Source organism: Cibotium barometz, chromosome 31, assembly GCF_041138505.1.
Source record: "Cibotium barometz isolate CiBa-2024 chromosome 31, ASM4113850v1, whole genome shotgun sequence".
Lineage (NCBI taxonomy): Eukaryota > Viridiplantae > Streptophyta > Polypodiopsida > Cyatheales > Cibotiaceae > Cibotium > Cibotium barometz.
Window position 1 is genome coordinate 15,193,396 of NC_141076.1, and position 20,172 is coordinate 15,213,567.

General features: G+C 38.8%; 1 protein-coding gene across 3 annotated transcripts in view; it reads left to right on the plus strand.

Annotated features, from left to right (window-relative positions):
• The window catches only part of LOC147620541 (putative LRR receptor-like serine/threonine-protein kinase At1g67720), a 119,598-nt gene that overhangs the window by 94,195 nt on the left and 5,231 nt on the right, over positions 1-20,172 (plus strand). For all 3 annotated transcript variants that reach the window (XM_086824765.1, XM_086824766.1, XM_086824767.1), the window contains exons 11-12: positions 16,802-16,925; positions 17,059-17,130. In XM_086824765.1, the coding sequence (XP_086680891.1) occupies positions 16,802-16,925; positions 17,059-17,130 (196 nt within the window). The remainder of the gene's footprint in view (positions 1-16,801; positions 16,926-17,058; positions 17,131-20,172) is intronic.

Sequence of the window (20,172 nt, forward strand, 5' to 3'; positions counted from 1 at the left end):
ATGATTACAACAGATTTATCAACATAAAATCACCAGAAATTACATTAAATCAAGGGTAACCAACTTGTACGGAATGGTTGGAGTATCAAACCATCTCCGAATTGCAATCTGAAGTTATAGAGATCTGTATCAGATACCTAATGGTTAATTTGAATCCTTAATTGCACCAAAATATAGTGATTAGCATTGACTAATCATTGATTAGCAAATTAATCCTCTGTTTTGTGTGCAAAAAACAGAGTATGCCGGGAGCCCAGATTTGAGGCCTTAGAGTTCAAATGAGCTCAAATTCTTTCAAGGCCATCAATAGCAATTAGTCTAGTAGAGGATTAAGCCAAGAAACACAAGATTTGATCAAACATTGAATGCTTAATCTCTATTTTACTAAAGTCACCTGCCGATTTGATGAAGAGCTTGGATCTCACTGTAGACTTGATCAAATCAAATTCTGACTTCACTAGCTTCTAGAGCGTGCTTGAAAACCCTTGGGGCTAAGAGGAATTAGACCCACTACAACTAGAGAAGACAAGATCTCATTTTTCCTCAGAAAAAATGGCGGGTGCAAATCTGCAAAAATCGTGAGCTGTGATTGGCGATTTGCTGCGCTCACTTGATGGGCTGGAGCACAACTGAGATAGTTATGTTGGGCTAGCAGCATTTGAGCTAATGTTGAGCCTACAAGGAGAGGGAGCTCCTCCACCACTGGCTGGGGGTGCAGAGGTTAGTTGAAAAAGAGGGATCTCCTCCACTGGCTGGGGGTGCAGAGGTTAGTTGAAAAAGAGGTGAAAATATTAATTTTCTACTAATCATAATTAGCTAGGTGATTAGTAAGATAATGGGCTCACAAATTGATGGATTCTAGGCTAGGCTCTAATACCATGTTAAAATTATAGCAATGTGATGAGCTATGGTGGATCAAATGCTAGAATCAATATCATTAACAAAGAGATTAGATGATAATTAAGATGTGATTAGTGAGCAATTAGTGATTAGTGAGCAATTAGCTAATAGCTTAATATAGGCCTGGATAATCAAAAACCAGCAAATTCTCATTAGGCTAATGTCTCAATTTATAGAGTTTACATCCAAGCATCTAATCCCACTGATTTCTCCTTGATTCACTCCACCTCTTTTGCTTGATTCTCTCCACCTCTCCTAGAATATCTCCACACCTCCTAAATCTCCTCATGCCACCCTTTATTCTCTCCCAGTAGATTCTTCTCACCTTTTCATAGGTTCTCTCACATTTGCAGATTCTCTTTTATAGTCTCTAGCTAAGGGCTTGTTCCCACACACACCCTATTCACTTGAATATTTCAACAGTTTTAACACTTCACCTATGTCTAGACTTCCATGCAAATGATGTCTCATGTCTCTCGACTCCATGTTAACGAGTCTCTCTCTTTTCTCCCTTCTTTCGCCTATATAATGGGTGGAAGCCTTAATGTTTTTGAGGCTTAGCTAACTAGGTATCTGTATCACACACATATTTTTAAGAGCTAGAACTAGAATGTAAAGATTATGAAATAGCCTATGATATAATACTATGTAGAAGATGTTATTGAATCTAAGACCACACAATCTTAAAATGGATAATAACTCTATCTTGAAGCACATTATCTTAAAATGAATAGGTAGACAACTGACATGTAATAAATTATATACCTAATAACTTTATCTCAAAGCACACTATCTTAAAATGAATAGGTAGACAGCTGTATAATGGGTGGAAGCCTTAATGTTTTTGAGGCTTAGCTAACTAGGTATCACACACATATTTTTAGGAGCTAGAACTAGAATGTAAAGACTATGAAATAGCCTATGATATAATACCATGTAGAAGATGTTCTTGAATCTAAGACCACACAATCTTAAAATGAATAATAACTCTATCTTGAAGCACATTATCTTAAAATGAATAGGTAGACAACTGACATGTAATAAATTATATACCTAATACCTTTATCTAAAAGCACACTATCTTGAAATTAATAGGTAGACAAGTGATCATATATAATCAGTTGTCTACCTAATAACTCTATCTAAGAGCAAACTATCTTAAAATGAATAGGTAGACAACTAATGTGTAGAAGACTTTCTTGAATCTAAGACCACAAAATATTAAATAAGAATAACTCTATCTAAGAGCACACTATCTTAAAATTAATAATGTGTAGAAGACTTTCTTGAATCTAAGACCACAAAATATTAAAATTAAGAATAACTCTATCTAAGAGCACACTATCTTAAAATTAATAGGCAGACAAGTGAAATCTAATCAGTTGTATACCTAATAACTCTATCTTAAAATTAATAGGCAGACAAGTGAAATCTAATCAGTTGTATACCTAATAACTCTATCTAAGAGCACACTATCTTAAAATGAATAGGTAGACAATTGAAATGTAATTAGTTGTCTATCTAATAACTCTATCTAAGAGCACACTATCTTTAAATGAATAGGTAGACAACTAGTAACATTATGTAAGAGCACACCATCTTAAATGAATAGATAGACAATTGATATGTAATCATAAAATCATATTACATTAACAAAGGTTGAAAAGGAAGTTAAAATATTCATCACATGAAATTATTCACCTAAATATCCTCAGAATTTCTAATTGTAAATTACATTCACAAGACATCTTTATAGGCTAAGAAATAAGAATCCTAATTGGCTACTAGAATGACTTCTCGTCTTGCTTAATTCTCTCAAGTGTAACCTAACATATAATAAGAAAGTGGAACGTGCTAAGCCTAGTCTAATCACATGATAAATGTATGCTTAAGGAGGCTCAAAATAATAAAGATAAGCCATGATGATAATTAACACAGTACTGAGAGATAGATATAAGATAGGCACACTCAACACCTTGTGTTTTCAAAATCTTGTATGAACCATACAAATGAGAGGCTTTTAATATACATAGCCTTAAGCCCAAATATCCATACATGTGTCCACCTATATGGCACTCTTATCCATCCACACACACAAGATAATATCTAGAACCTCTAGGGTGCATTCACATAGTCATTCAAACATTTTACATTGCACATTTCAACACCCCTCCTTAATGTAAACTTGGGTGTATGCATACAATCTCTCTAACAAAATTAACACTCAACTCTTACCCCCAAAAAAATTTTCCATCGTCATATCAACACTCAACCTCAATGCAACTTGGAGTGTTTAATAGGTTTGTGTGCATGTGTCTAGACATCCTAGACACCTCACATTGTCGTGACGTGTGTGGTATAGCCAGGAAAGTACGAGACTTCTAGCTGTGAGAGTAGGTACCAAATCTAACAAGGAAACTCGCACACAAAATTTCCCAAGGAGTATTGGACATCTCCATTTTCAATGGCATATACATGTGTCGATTCACCTCAATACATCCTTGAATTCATCCTGATAATTGCACAAATTTGTGTATCAAGTGCTTGTCTCTTTATTCACTGACTCCTTTCTCCAAATCCTTTGATCCAATCACATGTAGGCATAACATAACCTTCAATTTTTTCCAACATACATGTGACCATTTACATTCTTTACATCCAGTGCCATAAAAATCATCATTTCAAGATGCTCTTTATCACCTGAAAACCTGCCTTAATATTCTAACATCTCACAAGTAAAAGATAGCATACGGCATAGCTATATTATACTCGTAATTTCCAAAATTCAATCGAGTAGAAAGTAAGACCAACTTTCCGCAACTTAAATGTATTTTTGATACCTTTTTTCCCACAAAATCTCCAAGCTCCAAATCCTTTAACTTTCTCTCCAAACCCTTCTACTCATTTCCAAAATCCTTTTTGATATATGAGATATACGATTTTCCTAAATCGTATGGAGTGAAAGTAATTAAAAAAATAAAAAAAAAGAAAGTCACTTAACTGAAGGTTACAAGCGAATTTTTTTTTCTTGATTATATTCACTATTCTCAAACGTCGCTTGCTGCAGACAATTCGATGAAGGAAGCATAGAAACCAAAAAGCATCTCCTATTATAGCACTCGAAATCCTCTTCAAATCTAACACCAACAAGCCATGAACTGTGGGTATCTTCTTGAAATGAAAATGACTGGTCGATTGGGCACTGGTTCCCTTTTTCTGCAGACGTTTTTCCTCTGATATTCGCCGCCTACCCCAACTCTGGTTATTTCCTCTTTTTTCCCGCAACAAATGCGGTGCCTCACCATCTTTTGCAGCTAAAGAATCGGCATTCCATTTTCAAAGGGCTGCGCTTGCGTCCATTTAATATCCAGAAAATCTCAATAAAAAGAAAAACATTCGCTTTTTTATTCCACGTCTGCTGCCCCCTTAGTGTAATACTCCTAACCTTAGCATTAAGGTAAGGTTCTCAATGCAAAGTAGTTCATCTAATTTTATTCCCCGGCATTCAATAAATTCTTCGACACTGTAATGTCCATTGAATCTCCATTACTCTTGATGCCTCCATAGTTTATAAATCATCATATCGGCCATGTGATTTATAGAATCCCCAATTGTTCATTCAAGTATTTTCCCATGTCTTCATAAATACATTCCTTTGTGCATTGGCATGCCCTCATGTTTGCATTCCATAAGAGGTATTCACTTATTTGACCCATCGATACCATTAAGAAGCTACTACACATTATGCACATGGGAAGCCATTAACATCATTAATCTATCCCTTTGGCGTGCCACTCATGCCATCATATATAACTGGATGTTTCTAACTTGCCCATGAGCTCTGAGTAACAGCAGAACCATCACCCACCACACTCATATACAAAAACTCCTAGATCTGGCTCAGCCTCAGCTCGACTTATTGAACCTCATTTACAATATGAACATATGTACATGGCATCATATAATGACTCAACATGGCACTTAACCCCATGCATCTAGATGTGTATTTGATGGCCTCACATGCATGGTTTCACACCATAGACGTGCCATGGCACGACATCCACCCCCTCTAAACCTGCACATCCTCTGGTATGTGCCAAATCATCATCAAGATCCACATATAACTGGATGTCATCTTCATCTTCTGCATTACCAGGAAGATCATCCTCTTCCTCTTCAATCATATCCATACTACCCTTGTCAAGCCTCTCATCTGAGTCTCTTGTGAATCAAAAGGATCACTATCATACCTTCTTTTAAATATCTTGATTCTTTTGCCTGCCACAAGATTCTTTATTTCTGTTCCATCAAGCTCACACAGAGTATACGTGGCATTTCCATGCACATGCTTGACAATGTAAGGGCCAAACCATCTTTTTGCAAATTTTCTTTGAACAGTGAATTGGTTGTCAAGGCTACTGTCATACATTAGAACCCAATCACCTTCTTCAATAGGTTTTGGCCGGAGTCTGTGTCTACTATCAAATCTTTCTTTATTTTTCAGCCTTGCATCTTTCAAGCGAGCTTTAGCAAGCTGTACATCTTCAGGCCTCCTCTCCAACTGTCTTATTCACAATGCAAGGAGGTCATCTCTGCTCAATCCTTCCACCCAGGGCAATACATTCCAAGTTAGAACTACTTCTTCAACTGGCATCACAGGCTTCTGACCATACATTAATTCTGCAGGCATGTATCCTGTCACTGAGCTATGAGTTGTACGGTCAGCCCACAAGGCATATGGTAGCAGCTTTGGCCACTCTCGCATTCTTTCTGTGCATGCCTTAGCCAAAGCTTTAATGATTGGAGGATGTCCTCGCTCACTTTTCCCATTGCCCTCAGGATTGTAAGCACATGTTAGGGACAGTTTGATACCAATTCTAGAGAAGAATTCCCTTGCTTCTTCAACATCTAGCTCACCCCTATCAGCTGTTATTTTCCCAATACAACCATACCGACAGATCACATCTTCCAAGAGAAATTTGCACACTGTTTCCGTACTCTTTGTTCTAAGAGCACGCCCTTCTACCTGATTTGTCAAATCTTCTCTTGCAAGTGCTATATACCGCATCTGCCAAATTCCCAAAGGCATTGTAACTAGATCCACCACCCATTTATAGTGCATGGCAGGTGGGTAGGTTGGTTGCAAGCCATCACGATGCCGCACATTTGAGTACATTTGGCATACCATGCATGTTTCCACATATTGGGAAATATCCTTGTACATTCCTTTCCACCAATATTTTTCCTTTATTTTGGTAAAGGTGGCCCACACACTTCTATGTCCAGCCCAGAGACTCTCATGGAATTCTTTCACAAGCTTTCCTTGAGTCTCTTTATCACATATGACTCTCTGTGGCATAGCATTCCTCTGCTTAGGATGCTTCCAGAGATACCCATCCTTTAGGAAATAACCATATGCTTTTCTGCGGATCCTCTTAAATTCTGAGTCAGACCAATTTTCTTGCCTTGTCAGAGTACTCAAATATTGACCAATAAGCAACCAATCTCCTTCATATATTTCCTCAATAAAAGACTCAAGTGCATTTGATAGGCAAATATGGTCCCCTTTTGCATATGCTGTAGTATAGAACTTTGTACCCACATCATCAATGTCACTAATCATCTCTTTCTCATCTTCATACCTAGCTCTTGATAGCATATCTGCAACTGGATTATCTTTTCCCACAATATGCTCAAACTCAGGATTTAGTGACTTGATATAAGCAATCCACCTAAGCATAGCAATATCTGGAGTGGTACAACTTGCTATCATCCCAAGAAGTGGCAAGCAATCAGTTTCCACAAGTACAGATGCCCCAATAAGATATTCTTTTTCACATTTTAGAACAGTGACTATTCCCCATAACTCTCTCTTGATCTGTGGATACTTTCGTTGCCGAAAGCTTAATACCTTTGCTCCAAATCTAATTACATACCTATGATCATCCTCATCATCTTGCCCTACTGCCCATCCTATCCCAGTAGGACTAGTATCAACTGTAACAATCACAGGCCTGCCACACTCATAATCTGCCTTTCTCAGAGTGGGTGATGATTGGAGCAAACATTTCAGCTTCCGCATAGCTTTAATATGTACTGCACTCCACAGAAATTTTTTATTTTTCCTCAAAAGTTGATAAAGAGGATCTGCTACATGTGCATAATGTGGGATCCAAATAACATAAAAGACACATGCTCCAAGAAATCTCCTCAGCTCTGTAACATTAATGCATGTCTCTTTCATTCTTTGTATTGCATCTATCTTGGCTGGACAAGGTCGGCGTCCACTAGTACTACAAAGATGTCCCACTATTAGCACTTCACCAACTCCAAACACTGATTTCAGCCCAGATAAAGTAAGATTCACTTCTTCAAGCCTGGATAGAATCATGTCACAATCCTTTATATGATTTGCCACAAACTTGCGGCACCCCTTTGAATCCAAATCCCCATCTTTGTCTTTCTCATCACAGCCCTTTATTGGCACATCATCCAAAAATGGCATAGTTTTTTTGTGGTATGAAGTCTCGTAAGACTTTATTCATTCCATTCATCATATGTGCCACTGAGTTGGTGGCTCCCTATGGTAAGGTACACATCCTTACTAATCCCAAAGGAGTTCTCATTGTGGTCAAGTCCCTGCTTTGTATATCCAGCTGGAACTGATCATATCCCGAATACAGATCACCCATAGAGTATATAGCTTTCCCTACAAATGCTTCTGCAAACTCATCTACAATCGAACCTGCTCCCACATTCCTGATTGTGACTTTGTTTACAGGTTGCATGTCTTGAATAAAGCGCAATGTCCCATTTTTCTTTAGTACAGTAAACCATCTGTTGGAATATGGGGCACATGATGGCTCCAAGATTCCCATCCTGATCTTTTCTTTTAGTAATTCCATCAACTTTGGCAAGAGAGCCTTTGGTACTGGAATTGGCCGCAGGTTCCACCAGGGCACATGTGGAACAGTAAAGATCACCATTGGTGCTGTTACACTTGGATCAACACAGCCTATCTCATGCGGCTGAAAAGCAAAGGCTTTCCCATGTTTTACAAGCATCTCCTCAAAGCATTCCCTTTCAACTGGCAACAGAAAATCCTTCTCACCAATCTTCAGCTCTTTTAGAGTTTCTTGAGTAAATTTATGCCCAATTTTCTTCGGATCTCTAAGATTTGGTTGCATAGAAGCTTCATCTATCTTCTCCTTGCTTCCTGGTGGCAAGGGCAAGGCAACTGGTTTCACCTTCTTTGCAACCGTTTTGTACTTTGTATCAACATGAGCATCCATCTCGCAATTCATGTTTTTACATTCCACCCCCTCGAATTCCTAGATTATATCATACATCTCCACAGATGACACTTCTATCATTTCATTTCCACCCTGTAAGCATGCTCTTCCCATATCAAAAAGCACATCCATAGTATCTACAAATGACACCTCATCAAGCACCTCTGAAATAAACTCATTCTTCCCCAAAAGACCACACTGCTCAAAACTTTTTTGTTCATTTTGTATATGTTTTCGCATGCCACGCTTCAAATCCTTGCTTTTTACAAAAACCAATGACCCATAGCTGGAGAATCCCTGAAAATTTGCTGAAAAGCTATTTACATTGATTGAGTCCTGCGAGAACTCATTTCCCCTTGTACCATTGGAATCCCGCTTTACAATGGCACCTGGCCAAAATCCCTCATCTCCCTATAATTCATGAATTCTCTGTTTATCTTCGGGAGTGACTGTGCTCGAAGAGACTCACGATTCCTTTCATGGTTAATGCAAACTGTCAAGAACTGAACAGCTTTCTTGCCATCCTTACTCCTTATTCTTCCATATGCCGAGCCATCATCCAAAACTTTTGTTTCCATCCTCACTGCTGTAATGTAGGGTTGCCCAAGGATAAGGGGATACGATGACATCTCTTGAACAAAGAAGTTCTGATCATCTTTCACATCCCCTATAGTTACCCTTACATTTGGACATGCTGCATAAAGCTCTCCAGATGAGTTATTAGCTGCTTTAATCATCCACCCATGATCCACATCCATTGGCCACTTACATTTGTTGTAGAGATTTTTAGCCATAAGATTTATTTCAGACCCATGATCAATTAGAGCGACATATGGCTCTTCCAAATCACCTATCTTGACAAGGGTTTCAGTGGTTGCTCTTGCCCAATGGCTCCTGGAGTAATGACTCTTTGTAAGAACTTCTTTTTCATCATCCTCTTCCACAAAGCGCACTTGTCGTGCCCCATCAGCAGAGTGATTACATTCCACCACATTTTCTCTCTCTTCCTTTTTCTGTACCTGTACTCCATGAGTCTTGGAAGTGCTTGCCTCCCCTTGTGATGGAATAGATTCAATTATGGACTGCCTTTTTCTTCGTATAATATCAATTATCTCATCATGAAATTCTTTCTTTGCAATCCCCAAGACTTCCCCTAGTGTGAATTCCACCCTGCTGTTTAGAATCCTCTCTTCAAGCACCTTTTTGAGATCTGTTGCAGCTTCAATATCAGATTGAAGCTTGTAGAGTGGACTTTTCCCTTTACCCTTCTCCTTCATTTTTGCTGGCACTTCTTCCATTGAAACATCCTGTGGAGGTCTGCTATGCTGTGGAGGCATATGTGATGGCCCAGGATCCTTCTTTTCACTTCCACGTGTAACTCTTTTTGATGGCCCTCCTTCCTCATTTTCCCTTTTACGCTTCTCCTCTACCTGTGCCTCATTATTTTGGCATTTAGCAATATAGGCATGAATAGATAAAGAATCCACAGGCTCCTCTCAGCCAGTCTCAAGACGTATACAATCACCTGCCTCATGCAAAGCTTGCTTTGACACTTTCTTTGACGCAATTAATTCCATTGTTGATGGCCAAAAATCCTCATTCTCATAATCCTCATCATTTTCAAATCCATGCTTTAATTGACCAACCTTTAATCCATAGGTTGTTGCCTCAACCATAGAAATGGCATGACTAGCAGCCATATCCTCTACCAGCTTTTTCATCCCTCCTTTCCCAAAGTTTGTACTCAATGGAAGACCAGTCTCTGTAAGATGGATTTTCCCATCTTTGAAAAACACAAGTTGATTTTTAAGAGCTTCTTTATAGCTAGCACAATCCTTCTTTGCATGTTCTGGGTCATCACACCATATGCATCTATATGTAAACCCTTCTTTGCTTTGAGGCCTTTGCATAGAAGCCTGCCCCAATGGTAGACCTTTTTCTTCAATCCTAGACATCTTCAATTTTAGGTCACGCATACCTTTGATAAGCTCATCCATCGGCCCATCTACCTTTGGAATTGTAGCAGCTGGTTTGGGTAGATTCTCAGGGGTAACAGCAGTTATGGGGGTTGCAGAGCCCATCACCATTTTATCCCTCCTCTGCTGCCGCTTTGCTAACATAGTGACTGCATCCTCAACATCATTCCAATCACTCTTTAATCCCTGCTCTGTATCCTTATCCTCAAGGAGGATTTCCAATTTCTCCTGGAGATCTTTCCCAGCTGCTTGTAAGAAGAGCTCTGTTTTTTCTCTGTCCAAAGTTGTATGCTCTATCCTTGATAGCTGGGCATAGCGTTTCTCAAACTCTCTTAGCAATTCTGTGGCAGAAATTCCCATTTTAGGTTTTGTGACCCATTCCAAGAAAGTTCGTTTGGTCACTCGCTCAGAATCCTCCATGAAATATTCATCCTTTAAAGCAAGCTTGAACTCCTCCCAAATTCTGCCACCATGTGCTGTCTGCAATCCTCTTATGCGCTCTCTTATTTCAGGAACACATACGAGCTCGAAACTTCGAACCATATCCTCCTCAGTCACCCTGTTTAGCTCCATCTCCTTTATATAATTGCACAGGTACTTTGTAATGTCCTTCCCATCAAATTGATCCATCTTTTTCACAATTGATTGTAATGCTTTGGTCATGGAAATTTGTCCCCTTTCAGCAGCTTGTTGTTGTTGCATGTACATGGTAAACATCTGAAACATCTGCATAACTCCGGGGTCAAAATGAACCCCCTGACCCTCAAAATTCTCGGCCATAGCTTCCCTGTATATTTCACCACACTCTCACCCCAGCAGTTTCACGTCGGGTTCACCAAAAGCTGTCGTGACGTGTGCGGTATAGCCAGGAAAGTACGAGACTTCTAGCTGTGAGAGTAGGTACCAAATCTAACAAGGAAACTCGCACACAAAATTTCCCAAGGAGTATTGGACATCTCCATTTTCAATGGCATATACATGTGTCGATTCACCTCAATACATCCTTGAATTCATCCTGATAATTGCACAAATTTGTGTATCAAGTGCTTGTCCCTTTATTCACTGACTCCTTTCTCCAAATCCTTTGATCCAATCACATGTAGGCATAACATAACCTTCAATTTTTTCCAACATACATGTGACCATTTACATTCTTTACATCCAGTGCCATCAAAATCATCATTTCAAGATGCTCTTTATCACCTGAAAACCTGCCTTAATATTCTAACATCTCACAAGCAAAAGATAGCATACGACATAGCTATATCATACTCGTAATTTCCAAAATTCAATCGAGTAGAAAGTAAGACCAACTTTCCGCAACTTAAATGTATTTTTGATACCTTTTTTCCCACAAAATCTCCAAGCTCCAAATCCTTTAACTTTCTCTCCAAACCCTTCTACTCATTTCCAAAATCCTTTTTGATATATGAGATATACGATTTTCCTAAATCGTATGGAGTGAAAGTAATTAAAAAAATTAAAAAAAAGAAAGTCACTTAACTGAAGGTTTACAAGCGAATTTTTTTTTCTTGATTATATTCACTATTCTCAAACGCCGCTTGCTGCAGACAATTCGATGAAGGAAGCGTAGAAACCAAAAAGCATCTCCTATTATAGCACTCGAAATCCTCTTCAAATCTAACACCAACAAGCCATGAACTGTGGGTATCTTCTTGAAATGAAAATGACTGGTCGATTGGGCACTGGTTCCCTTTTTTTGCAGACGTTTTTCCTCTGATATTCGCCGCCTACCCCAACTCTGGTTATTTCCTCTTTTTTCCCGCAACAAATGCGGTGCCTCACCACCTTTTGCAGCTAAAGAATCGGCATTCCATTTTCAAAGGGCTGCGCTTGCGTCCATTTAATATCCAGAAAATCTCAATAAATAGAAAAACATTCGCTTTTTTATTCCACGTCTTCTGCCCCCTTAGTGTAATACTCCTAACCTTAGCATTAAGGTAAGGTTCTCAATGCAAAGTAGTTCATCTAATTTTATTCCCCGGCATTCAATAAATTCTTCGGCACTGTAATGTCCATTGAATCTCCATTACTCTTGATGCCTCCATAGTTTATAAATCATCATATCGGCCATGTGATTTATAGAATCCCCAATTGTTCATTCAAGTATTTTCCCATGTCTTCATAAATACATTCCTTTGTGCATTGGCATGCCCTCATGTTTGCATTCCATAAGAGGTATTCACTAATTTGACCCATCGATACCATTAAGAAGCTACTACACATTATGCACATGGGAAGCCATTAACATCATTAATCTATCCCTTTGGCGTGCCACTCATGCCATCATATATAACTGGATGTTTCTAACTTGCCCATGAGCTCTGAGTAACAGCAGAACCATCACCCACCACACTCATATACAAAAACTCCTAGATCTGGCTCAGCCTCAGCTCGACTTATTGAACCTCATTTACAATATGAACATATGTACATGGCATCATATAATGACTCGTCATGGCACTTAACCCCATGCATCTGGATGTGTATTTGATGGCCTCACATGCATGGTTTCACACCATAGACGTGCCATGGCACGACAACGTCTATCTCGAGGACCAACTTGCTCAAGCAAAACCACCCAAGTGCGTTCTAGACACCCATGTTCCCACGACAAGGAACCAACCCATGAACGTCCGTCTCGAGGACCAACTTGCTCAAGCAAAACCACCCAAGTGTGTTCTAGACACCCATGTTCCCAGGACAAGGAACCAACCCATGAAGGTGTCTAGCCATCCTAGACACCTCACGTCCGTCTCAAGGACCAACTTGCTCAAGCAAAACCACCCAAGTGCGTTCTAGACACCCATGTTCTAGGACAAGGAACCAACCCATGAAGTGTATCGCCAATGCGTGCACAACTCAATGCACACCACATTAGAAACTATTTTGACCACCCACGAGCGCGAGAAAGGGACTCTCATAGTCTCGGTGAGAAAATAAAATCCTTTTTATGCATCAAGGCAAGCGTAGGGCACCCATCCAATGTGGTCAAAATCCATGGCTTTCCTGAAGCCGATATTTGCCCTCTATTTTAGGGCTTTGAAGAGAATTGAGAAAATACGAATATTAAAAAACATGTATACCTTGACTAGAAATACAAACTTGTGCCATGATACCCTTTAAAAATCATCTCAATGCAAAAGTTGTGTGTGATTGGGGCATAATAACACAATTTTTATGCCTTACACTTTAACCTTATCTTTTTATCTTATCCTTGTTTTTTTTAATGTGAGCCATTCACTTTCTTTGCTCATGATGGTAGCCACCATCCCTTTGCTTTCGTGCTCCTCTCGAGCTTCCTCTCTATGGGGGCTGTGGTGGGTAGCCCAACACACCCACCTATTCTTCTCTTCTATGTGTGGAAAACCTCTATGCATGATGTCCCACAATTTTTCTTCTCTACGTCTCTTGTTACAATTTATTTTCTCATCCACTTATCTTCTATCTTTGTTGTGCAAATCATAGTTGAGGTCACCACATTGTCATAGCCGACTTGCACCTAGCATCTTTCCCCAGGTGTTTGCCACTACTGCACACACCTGTCTTTCTTACTCCAAGGCTATCATGAGTGTGTGCTAAGTATGCACTTCTTGTTGCTTGACCTCATCACCAGCAGTAGCATTGGCCCCATTACCACTCTACTAGCTATCCTTTTAATGCCTTTCACCGATTGCTTTTGTTGTCCTTCCATCCATATTCTTGCTATTTATCACCGCTCTAATTTGAAGCTAGCTAATTACTCATGAGCTTGAGACTTCATGTCGATTGCCTGTTTTTCACTGTCCTAGTGCTGCCATCATTGTGTTTTTGTTGCTACCATATTTGCTCTCAATGCACGTTGGCTAACCTTAGATCTTTATAAGCTCTTCTATTTGAGGATAGAAACTCATTGCTTTAGTTTTTTGAAGGCTTCAAAAACCTTCCCTTCTACTACAAGCTGCACTTCTTCATGAGGCTTCCCAAAACCGCTTCCTTTATATTGGTTGCACTTAAGATCTTCTCATGGACTTAAGCTTCTACATGTAATGAGGATTGTGGATCTTCCCTTGAGACTCTCAAGGCTTTCTCTAGCCTTGAGACTCTCAAGGCTTTCTCTAGCCTTTTCTTTGCTGCAAATCTTCCTCTTCCTCCATCTATTGAGGCTTTTCAAATCTTCCATAATCTTTTCCATGGTTGTTGGTTGTATAAGCTCATCCATAGAGCTTTCAGTCCATGCTGCAAGATTGATTAGAGAGAGTCCAATCTCTTTTCACAAGCTTGCTATCTAAGCTTTCATTTGTGCACCCATATTCACCATATGCTCGCCTCTTTATAAGCATCAAAAATAGCAACCAAAATTTGTAGCAACATAGTGCTTCCCACATTGAAGCACCCTCCAAGTTTCCCAAATCCATTGGCATCTTAACATAAAGTGCAACTAAATAATATAACATTAAACTTGCAACATACTAGAAAATACTAATTTCAGTAACAACTCCATGAAATTGTTGATGACGGTAGCTCCCCTTCTTCTTAGCATTCCAAACGATGTGGCCTCAACAAAATAATGAGTGTGCCATAAATGTTTTTCTATACACAAACCATGATGAACCAACACTCTAAAGTAAACAGACACTAATCTAGGCTTAGCAATACCTTTGTTTGATACCATAAAAAGAATGCAGGGGAGGGGAAGAGCTGAAGTTCCTTGCAAGAAAGCACATTGACACACATAAGAAAGACCAAGATACACAAGCGAGAGATGGATGGCTGAATTTTCTTCTATCTTCTTCTCTTCTCTACAACCATACAGTTAAAAAGATAAGATTATATACTATAAGGGAAAGTACTCTCCTACAATAACATACATTAGGGAATATTTAGACTTAAATTGAGTTCTTTAAGGATTAATACACATTGTCTCTCTGTAAAATGGGCTCATGGTGAATTTTTTGCAAATCAACTCAGAAGTAAGTGGAGTTTGGACATTTGGAATCTACACTTCGAGACCTTTCCAATGATATATAGCATGATGGGCAATTTTGCATATTTAAGAAGTACCCAAATTTGGTGATAACATATGCACCAAATTTGCATAGGTTATCACCAAATTTGGGCACTTCTTGAATATGCAGAATTGCCCATCATGCTACATATCATTGGAAAGGTCTCAAAGCGTAGATTCCAAATTTCCAAAATCCGCTCACTTCTAAGCTGCTTTGCAAAAATTTCACCATGAGCCCATTTTTGTAGAGAGATAATGTGTAAAAATCTTTAAAGGACCTAATATGAGTCCAAATTTTCCCTAATGTAATGGTCCGTCCATAGTGTGAACTCGACTATATGAGCCGGCCCTATAGGCCATAACTCTAGTACTCCAAAGTGGCTATCACATAGCCTGTCATCCACCACACTGGCAGCATATCAAAACATAATCTCACCAACCATGCCAGTGGTGTAAGTTCAGAAGCCATCACCCAAGTCGGTCATGAATGTTCATAGCACTAGAGTTGTGCTTGATATCTCAACACATAGCACCTTTGATTAATTTTGTCAAGTGTAACCTAACATAACACCTCACATAAAGCTATTTTCACCACTTACTAAGGTTAGAAGCGACGTGAAAAGACAAGGTAATGTGATTTATAAACATAATCATGCATTTCTATCAATTAGCCTATATGTTCAGAGTGATAGGCAAGACACTTCAATAGTATAATTTTTTACTAAATCTTCAAAAAAATAATTTTCATCAATTTAATATATATATATATATATTTTAATACAAGTATGGAGCAAAATATTACCTTTTAGGGCTTAAGTGAGATATTTAGAGAGAGAGAGAGAGAGTGACAAAGAGACAGAGATAGAGATAGATATATATATATATATATTTAGAGAGAGAGAGAGAGAGAAAGAGAGAGAGAGAGAGGTTATTCAACTTCTTCGGTAACACTAAAAAAGGACATGTGATATATAAACATTGATATTAACCATGCATCCTTATAAATCCCTCCCCTTGAAATTAATCATGCATCCCTCACCTCCAATTCCTTGGCTTCCTCTTAACCTCCAACTCCTTGGCTTCCTCCCCCTGAATTTAATCATGCGTCCCTCACCTCCAACTCCTTGGCTTCCTCTTAACCCTTGTTAAAAGAATGGAATTTTAAAGTTTTGATTCACTTTTCCATCACAAAAATGGTTCTTATATACCTTAAGTTGAATTTATTTATTGACTCTATTTTTAGGGGTGATGACTAGGTTAAAACCCTCGTAATATAGCACCTACATTCAAGGGGCTTTTACAAAACCTTCCATCCATGTATCTTATTAATTTTAATAATTCCCCTCGCCTAAAATTTTAATTTGGGAAAACTACCCATTATGTATAGAATGTTTCACTTTGGTAATAAGTTTAAGCAACCCCTTGAATATGTACCTTTTGATCCATAAAAACTATATTTGCTTTTGTTAAATGCACATTTTATCTTAGTATTTTTTGTTGTGATTTAGGAGATATTCTATTTATGCTCCCCTAATTCAAATCAAAGTTACCTGAAGTAAAGATAATTATAATATAATTTAGAAGACTCATTTTCTTTTATACTTATATCTCTTGTCATGATGCAGGTCTCCATTCTTTCTAGAGTTCGTCATAAACATCTTGTTTCTCTTGTTGGTTATTGCACACAGAATACATATATGCTTATTTATGAGTATATCTCAAAAGGAAACCTTAAAGATCTTCTTTATGGTAAATGTTTTTATATGATTCAAAAAATTATTTAATAATTACTAAAAGATTAAAGGTTTCTGTATGATGGTTAACATGGTTATTTTAATGTCCACTTGAAGATTCACAAAGTCCAATTGATGAATTTTTACAGGTGAAGTCGAATCTAGAGATAAACCTCTACCATGGAAAACAAGATTACAAATAGCTTTGGATGCATCTCAAGGTATTTCTAACTTATGTAATGAATTTATCACCAAAATAGTATATTATATTATTGATCCTCGGGTAAAGCTCAAGGAGACAAAAAACATTTTTTTCTATACTTCTTGTTTAAAAATATAGTTTAAAAAATTATTACCATGAAAACGTTATGGAAATTTAAAACCAAAACTCTTATTAATTCTTGGAGTATTTTCCCATCTTTTTCATTATTTCCATTAGAGGAAGGTTGAGATGTTCTAAGGGCCCTTTAAGAGGTGTCATTATATGTTTGAAGCCTTTTTTCTTAAAGTTTCTGTGACTTATAAGATGGATATTCATTACTACTTTTTATGCATATCGTAGAGTCACTTTCATTCACTTTTTGATGCCTCGAAAATTCATCCCCCCTCCTCCCACCTCTCCTAGCTGCCCCTCTGCCTCCTATCTTCCCGTCCTCCCCCTCCTCCCTTCCTCTAGTGGTTTCCCCTCCTTTATTGTTCCTTCTCCATTCCTCTCTCTCATGCATGCTCACATCCACCATTGTTGTATCTCCTCTTATTTGCATCATCTATATCACTTACCAAGTCTTTTCCTCATGTCACTTCTCTTCTTTGCAACTTTCACACTTCCATGAAGGTTGTGATTCCTCTCTTCCTTGTTCTACACATTACCTATATCGCTCATTTAAGGCTTTTCCTTGCACCACTTCTCTACTTGCATTCTACATACTCCCCTGATAGATTTCATCATGTCATTTTTCTTCCTTTGAGGCTTTTTTAAAAGGATTATCCTCTTTCTTACTTTGCAAAATGACAATCCAAGATATCTCTAACAAATTGCTCAAATTTAGGTTGTATATAGATCTTGACCATGAGTATGCAAGCCTTTAGAGTACTAGAGAAGGTCAGATTCATAGAGATGTCAACTTGGAAAGCATGCATGCACATAATAGGAAGAGTATTGATCTTTGGACAGATGGTAGAATTTATTCAATGGATCCTCTATCGGGTGTCCCGCCCCCTCTTGAAATAGGAATTTGTTTCTACGTTTTTTAAGGTGATGCACTCAATGGTCTTCTTGGATATTATAGAAGGCTACACTTCTTAGCTATAGGTGAAGCAGAAAGAAGGTTGCAAGGATAGAATCTTATTCTACTGAGTTAGCAAACAATCAAAGGGATACATATCTAAGTGTATCCATGTCATTTCCCAATCTACATGTAACCAGCCATGAAAGATTGCGTAAACTTTATCGAGTTGCTGTTCGAAGCTGATGGTGAAGTTCTTTGAGTGTTACAGGTAGCAAAGAATTCTCTTAAGAGCATTCCAATGAGGAGCTCCACGAGGATCCTTTATTGACCTTGATAAATACCATGTAGTAAAATTGAGATCAGGCCTACTACAAGTTACCAAGTAACATATACTGCCTAACACATTACAATATGTAACCCCTTGCATGTAGTGTTTTTCCTTCTGCATTGATGGAGCCGCTATAGATGTTTGCCAGAGGGATTGGTACTCCATTCTAATTCACCATATTCTAGCAATGCAAAATCTCATCTACAAACTTGGATTGAGACTAGAGAGTGATTGACCCTTTTAGGTGATCATAGGCTACATGGATGCCGAGGCAGTAGGATAACTCCCCCCTTTATAAGAGGGAAAACGCATGAGAGTTCCCTCTTAGCTTGATCCATGGACATACTCCCGATTCATTAGCAGTATGTCATTGACACATATGAGCCGAGAATCAGAAAAGTTGTGTTGGACTGGCGTGTGAAGATATTGGGATCCACTAAAGTCGAAGATAGTCTTGAGCAATCAAAAAACGATGAATTTTTAAATACAAGTGCCTGGGTGATTGTTGACGGCCATACGAGGCCTTATGGAGCCGACATACTTTGTCGCCGCTCCCAAGAGATGATGATTGACTGATAGAGAGGAGGCTGAACCAGATAGATTTCTTCCTGAAGATCACCATGTAGGAACCTTGTTTTGACATTGAGGTTGTGAAGATGCCAATCATAATGTGAAGCAATGACAACGTTGATGCGGAAGGAGGTCATGCCGAGTAGTGGGGAGAACATCCCGTCGTAATCGAGAGCATGAGATTGAGAGAATCCACAAGGGATAAGGCAAGCTTTGTATCTGTCAGTGGACCCATCGGCTTTGAGCTTCAAACCAAGGATCCATTTGTAGGTGATTGGCCACCTGTGAAGTGGAAGAGCCACCAAACTCCATGTGGTGGTGTTCTGGAATAGAGCTTGGAACTCCGCATCCATAGCCTGGCGTCACAGGGTGGCATGAGCATGAGAGAGGGCCTCCTCTATTGTTAATGAGTCACCCTCTGTGAGGAAGGCCGAGTAATTCTGCTCTACAGAATCAGAAGCAATGATGGCATTCAGTTGAGCATAAATTTAGCTTATTACCAAGCGAGTATTTTTAGCGCACGAAGATGAGGCCGGCGTATGCGAACGAGGCATGGTTTGAATGGGTTGCGATTAATAAGGTGATAAAGAAAAACACAAGGGTCTGATGTAAGTGAGTGTGGGCTTGTGGAAGGAGATAGAGGTTGACTTGGAGTGACAGGATCTTCATGAAAAGTACTTGGGCCATCCACATGGGTAGTGGGAGGAAGACGGAGTAGTTAGGACATGTGTGCGGTTGAGTGTGTGGTGGGCATTGAAATGAGAGTGTACTAGCATGAGGTTTGTGGGATGCATTAGAGCTGGCGATATTATTGGAATATCGAAAAGTGTGTGTTCTAATGTGGAGTCCAAAGTAGGTCAGTCATAGACTCTATGCATGTAGGAAAAGGTGAGACACTCCAAAACGAGATTGCTAATGTCGCCACGGGGAGTGTACTTTTAAGAAGACCTACATAACATGTGTTCAAAAGGGTATTTAAAAATACCCTTTTTTTGAATTTTGAAATAATAAAATGACCTCTTTTGTTGATAAACTTATGTTTTTTTTCTCAAAATACCATTTACACCCCCCTTATGTAAGAACATTTTTGTAAATTTTTCTCAAAATCTTGGTAAAAAACCTTTCTAATGATAGTG